A 6,338-nucleotide genomic window follows, 5' to 3' on the forward strand; every position below is an offset into this window, starting at 1 on the left:
AAAACGTGGGAGAGGCAGTTGAAATCTTGAAAAAGCTGAAGAGAATAAGTCTTCAGTTTACCAAATATTAACCTTGTTTTTATTAAATAAAATAATATTTAATAAATAATTTTTTTCCAAAAATAACAAGGTGCACACCACACCAACTAGCTTAGGTCGGATGGCAGTAGCGCACGCGCGTGTGTGGTGGTCAGGTGAGCCTTTGTGTGACTCCTCCCTCTTCCACAAAAGTGGGTACCCCTTGGGGCACAACCCCAAGGCTCAAGTCCACTATCTATATACCCTTACAAAGGAGTATTCTAAAACAATGTGGGACTCTTCCTCTAGGGAGTCATTAAAGCATATTTTCTATTTTTTAATAATTTACTCTTATATAGATAAGTTCCAACACAATATAAATTATTACTATTACAAAAATATCTAAATTATTTTCCAATGAAACAGCCATTCGCAAATCTTGTCATAAGCAACCCCACCGTTTCAACAAATCATAAACAATTCGATTGTCAACTTGTCATAAATTCTTTCTTAATTTTATTATGACCTTTACCTTTACACATATTTTGGCATAAAATAATACCATTAATGGCAAGACCATAGAAGTTTTCCCTGGCCTATTGTAAAACTCACACCTAACATTACACAACCCAATTTAAACAACTCATCATATTAAAACAAGCAAAGAGGTAGTTCAACACATAATTGGGTATACATCTCCTAGAAGCCAAGGCACACTCATTGAGCAGTAGGCAGCCGGCGGCTGGGGGAGGGAGTTAGCGAGGAAAATACATTCGAAGCAAAAACTAAAAAGAGGGTTGGTCAAAATTGGAACTTTGTATGGTTTATTCATTAATAAAGCATGAGCCAAAATCTTAAAATTTGGTATCACCAGTTTTTGTTTTTTTTGCCGGTTTAAATGGTTTAATAAGATTTTTCTATTATTTGTTGGACTCTATATTTTGACAAATTACTATTTTGATCTAATATTTTATAAAATTGTTTAAATAAATCACTAAATCTAATTTTGATGAAGAAAAGAAATTGAATATGATAACGCAGATAATTAGTTTGTTGAGAAAAATCATATTTATGTATCTATTTTGAATGATAACAAACCATAAATATAAAAAGTTATATATATATAAAAGTTGGACAATTTTCCGCTTCACTTTAAGCTTTACTGGTGGGGCTCTCAGTGTTCTCGACCAGTGAATAATTTTTTACACAATTTTTTTTATAACCGTGTATATTGTAGCTATTTAGAGTATTCTGCAAATTTTCAGAAAATTTCAAATAGTTTACAGTACCAAAAGCTAAGTTCAAACATGTTGTTACACGCGTAATTAATTTTTTTTATACGCGTGGAAGGCAACATGTTTAAACCTAGTTTTCGGAACTGTAAACTATTCGAATTTTTTTGAAAATTTGCAGAATGCTCTAAACAACTACAATAAACATAGTCATAAAAAATTGTGTCAAAAATTATTCACAGATCAAAAATACTGAAGAGTCCCACCAATAAAGTTTAAAGTAAAACCTTCTCCGAAAATTGTATTTTAAAAGTTATCCCATCAAATAAATAAATAAGTTACAACTTTTACTTTAAGTTTTTAGGTGTAAGTAAAAGAATAGAAGATTTGACTACCATATCCATAGTCTTTTAAATAAGTGATTGTAAGTTATCTAAAAGCCGTCACATCAGGGCTGCTCTATATATATATAAATATATATATATCACACCACACGCTTAACACGTTGATATTTTATAGTATATTACATTGTTTATTAGGTAGATTTAGCACTATAAATAGGACCTTTATTATCTCATACTTTCTTTAAGTACATCTCAATTGATATCTACTATACTCTTCCTTATTAGCCAGCCCTAGCTAGGAAACTAAAGAGAAATTGATAAGTCATCATGTCTGACCATCATAACAAAGCTGCTCGGTGGTCCACTGGCCTCTTCGACTGCTTCTCCGATTGCAAAAGCTGTAAGTTTTTAGTACTAAAACGCCGTCGTATCATCATGATATATATGCATGCCTACGTATACATCTCTATATCGATCCAAAACATAGTAAGAAAAAAAACTAATTAACTTCTTCAATATCTAATTCTTAGGCTGCATAACTTGTTGGTGCCCTTGTGTGACTTTTGGCCGAGTTGCAGAGATCGTAGACAAAGGATCCACATGTAAGTATATAGTAGTAATTATATATATATATAGTTGAGATTATTGATTAATTAACTATATATGATGATGATGATGATGATGATTAATGAATATATGCGATGCAGCATGTGGAGCAAGTGGAGCTCTGTACACACTGATAACGATTCTGACAGGATTTGGTTGCTTATATTCGTGCTGCTATAGATCAAAGATGAGAGCCCAACTGGGTTTCAAGGGCAACTCTTGTACAGATTGCTTGGTCCATAGCTTTTGTGAAGGCTGTGCCTTGTGCCAAATGTACCGTGAGCTCCAGAACCGCGGTTACAACATGGAACTTGGTATAATTATTTATAAATACATACATTCTAATGTGGATCTATCACTGTCACTAATTTCAAGTATTAGTGGGAATTGCCTATAAATTAAGCTTAAGTAAAAAAAAAAAGTGACTTTTGAGGAAGATTATTATCATTTTTTTTGTTGAGAAATGAGTAAAACTTTTATTGCTCAACAACCTCTTTACAACTCTATACAATCACTATCTACTTTACTTGTTTTCTCTCTTTTAAGATTATTATCATTTATTGATGTTGGTTTGTTGTTTTGTGTTTATAATAATTGTGGATAGGATGGCAAGGAAATGTGGAGGAGAAAAATCGTGGGATGGGAATGGGACCTATTGCTCCAACTGTGGAAGGAGGCATGACTCGTTAAATATATTTATATATATATATAATTATTAGCTTCTTCTATGTTTAATAATGGGTGAAAATATATATCTTTTTGTTTTATCACTTTTGCAAAATGGTATTATTTCTTTTTAATTGTTTTAACAAAATGGTTGTAATGTGGAGAATTTCCACTAGAGTGTTGAGTGTATTTAGAAGGCATGTTGTAAATGAGATTATTGTGTAAAGTAACTATAAGAATAATGTTATTTTGTCAAATAACACCCCATATCAATTATGTATTTAAATAATTGATATAGTATGTACTGTGTTTGTATTATCACCATGTATGTTGAAATAATATTGGAATAATTTCTCAGCTATATATGTTCAAATATATATATATATATTGTACTTCATTGTATTTGAGAAATTTTAGTTATTAAAAGTGTAACTGGTAAAAATAGACCATTTTATAATATTGTTTTGTAAAATGGCCTTCTAGACAGGGTACTGAGAATACAGAAAGAGGTGTCTTGAATGTTCAAAAGTGTATGGGGTGTCTAAAAAGTCATTTTGCAAAAATTATTAAAATGAGCTTATAAAGAAGGTTATTTTGCCAAACACCACAAATTAAATCTCAAACGCAGAGTTTATTATGGGTAATTGGTGAAAAAAACATCATTTAATATTGTTACTGTTGGATATTTGAATGGGAAAACCAAATTTGGTTTTTGTCCCACACTGGTAAATAAGAGTTTATGCTTCTCCTTTGTTGCCTATATATAGAGTCTTGGGTCTCTTAGTTTTATTTACACCAAAACATATTCTTATATATATTTTATCTTCCTTTGAAGATCAAAGATATATATAATTTCTCAATATTGTTTTTCTCTTTTACTAGTTTTTAGATCTGTTCTAGTGTGATAGAGTTCGGGCATATTTGGTTTGGCGAAGTAATTAAGTTACTTGTTGTTCACCGTTGTATCCTGGGAGATAGACGTCGAAACCTTGTAGAGGCGGCGAATCTGTTTTAAGGAAGGAAACTGTGTGTTACACAGGCCTCGGCCTTTAATTTTGTTCTTTATAATTATTGTGTAAATTAATTATAATTGCTATTTATATTATAGTTATTTATATATTGTTATTTATAATTATAATATTATATTGTTATATATATTATAAGTTATTTATAATTATAATATTATATTGTTATATATATATTATAAGTTATTTATAATTATAATATAGTTATTTATATATTGTTATTTATAATTATAATATTATATTATTATATATATTATAAGTTATTTATAATTATAATATTGTTATATATATTATAAGTTATTTATATTGTATTATTTATAATTATAATATTTATGTATCTTTAATTTAGTAGATATAAATATTGTATTTATCATATTGCGTTTATTCAAGTATTATATAAGTTATGTTTTTCCTACAATCTTAAAACAGACTATTGTTTAAATATAATATTTGAATATATCTATTAGTGATATTTTTATATCTATATGTTGAAAGATATTGTTATTGTGAAAAGTTCGTTTGAACTTAAATTTCACTAGAGAAGTTCTGGGAACTGAATATTTTCAAAGAAACTAGACTGCTGAGGCAGGGGCTAGACCCTTCTTCTAGTGTTCTTTGGAAATTATCTAGTAGAGATATTTGAGGCTGGATAAATACTTAATAGAAATATTCTACGAGAGGCTAGACCACGAATGGTTGGGTTTTTTACCCTTCCAAGCTAACCTAAGAATTTTCTTTAAGTTTGATCTAATAAATCTATCAGCCATGGTGTCTGAGATAAACCTAGTCAATTCCAACCCAATGGAGTGGTGGATTGATACTGGTGCCACTCGGCATGTATGCTCAAACAAGAGTTTGTTCAAATCTTTTGAACAGGTAGATAATGGCGAGAAGATTTTCATGGGAAATTCTGCCACATCTAAAATTGCGGGTCAAGGAAGTGTGATCCTAAAAATGACTTCTGGAAAGGAGCTAACTCTGAACAACGTACTGTACGTGCCAGAGATCCGGAAAAACCTAGTGTCTGGTTCACTGTTGAACAAACACGGATTCCGAATTGTATTTGAGTCAGACAAAGTTGTTCTGTCCAAAAGTGGAATGTTTGTGGGAAGTGGTTATGTAACTGATGGGTTGTTTAAACTCAGTGTAATGGTTGTTAAACCAATTATCAATAAAGTTAATAACTCTTCTACTTACTTGCTTGAGTCTTCCAATGTTTGGCATGGTAGACTAGGACATGTTAATTATGATACTCTGCGTAGATTAATTAACTTGAATCACATACCAAAATTCCACATTGATTCAAATCATAAGTGTGAAACCTGTGTTGAGGCAAAACTAACAAGGTCTTCCTTCAAAACGATTGAAAGGAATAATGAACCCCTAAATTTAATCCATAGCGATGTATGTGATTTAAAATTTGTTCAAACAAGGGGAGGCAATAAGTATTTTATTACTTTTGTCGATGATAGTACGAAATATTGCTATGTGTATTTGCTGAAAAGCAAAGACGAGGCTATAGAGAAATTTGTTCTCTATAAGACCGAAGTTGAGAATCAACTTAACAAAAAGATTAAGGTGTTGAGAAGTGATCGAGGTGGTGAATATGAATCACCATTTCGTGAATTCTGTGCAAAAAATGGAATCATCCATGAAACCACTGCACCTTATTCACCTCAGCAAAATGGTGTTGCTGAACGAAAAAATCGTACATTGAAAGAGATGATGAATGCGATGTTGATTAGTTCTGGATTGTCGCAGAACATGTGGGGAGAAGCTATCTTATCAGCTAATTATCTTTTAAATAAGATACCCAAAAAGAAAGAAGATAAGACCCCTTATGAGTTATGGAAAGGAACGAAACCTTCCTTCAAATACTTAAGAGTGTGGGGGTGTCTTTCCAAAGTGGCTGTACCTTTACCAAAAATGGTAAAAATAGGTCCAAAAACTATTGATTGCATTTTCATTGGTTATGCACATAATAGTAGTGCTTATCGGTTTTTGGTGTATGAGTCTAAAATATCTGACATACACAAAAACACGATAATGGAATCCAGAAATGCGTCGTTCTTTGAACACGTATTTCCTCTTAGATCAAAAGAGGATTCAAGTTCGTTGAAACGAACACATGAGACTATTGCTGAAAATAGTCAGGATCAAAGTCAAGAATGTGAGGATGAACATAGACGTAGCAAAAGGATTAGAACAGAAAAATCTTTTGGTCCAGATTTTCTGACCTATTTGCTAGAAGGTGAACCTCAAAGCTTTGATGAAGCTGTGAACTCCACTGAAGGCTCTTTATGGAAAGATGCTATTAATAGTGAGATTGAATCCATACTTCAAAATCACACCTGGGAGTTAGTAGATCTTCCTCCAGGATGTAAGCCTTTAGGGGCTAAATGGATTTTCAAAAGGAAAATGAAATCTGATGGTTCAATTGATAAGTA

At 31.5% G+C, this 6,338-nt stretch overlaps 1 protein-coding gene across 1 annotated transcript; it reads left to right on the plus strand.

Annotated features, from left to right (window-relative positions):
* The first annotated feature begins 1,793 nt into the window (after nucleotides 1-1,793).
* Nucleotides 1,794-3,227, plus strand: LOC133821992 (protein PLANT CADMIUM RESISTANCE 2-like). Its single transcript, XM_062254181.1, has 4 exons — nucleotides 1,794-1,994; nucleotides 2,125-2,196; nucleotides 2,302-2,514; nucleotides 2,805-3,227. The coding sequence occupies exons 1-4, from the start codon at nucleotides 1,922-1,924 to the stop codon at nucleotides 2,888-2,890; spliced, it is 444 nt and encodes a 147-aa protein (XP_062110165.1). The 5' UTR covers nucleotides 1,794-1,921; the 3' UTR covers nucleotides 2,891-3,227.
* The last annotated feature ends 3,111 nt before the right edge of the window (nucleotides 3,228-6,338 follow it).

Source organism: Humulus lupulus, chromosome 3 (genome assembly GCF_963169125.1).
Source record: "Humulus lupulus chromosome 3, drHumLupu1.1, whole genome shotgun sequence".
NCBI lineage: Eukaryota > Viridiplantae > Streptophyta > Magnoliopsida > Rosales > Cannabaceae > Humulus > Humulus lupulus.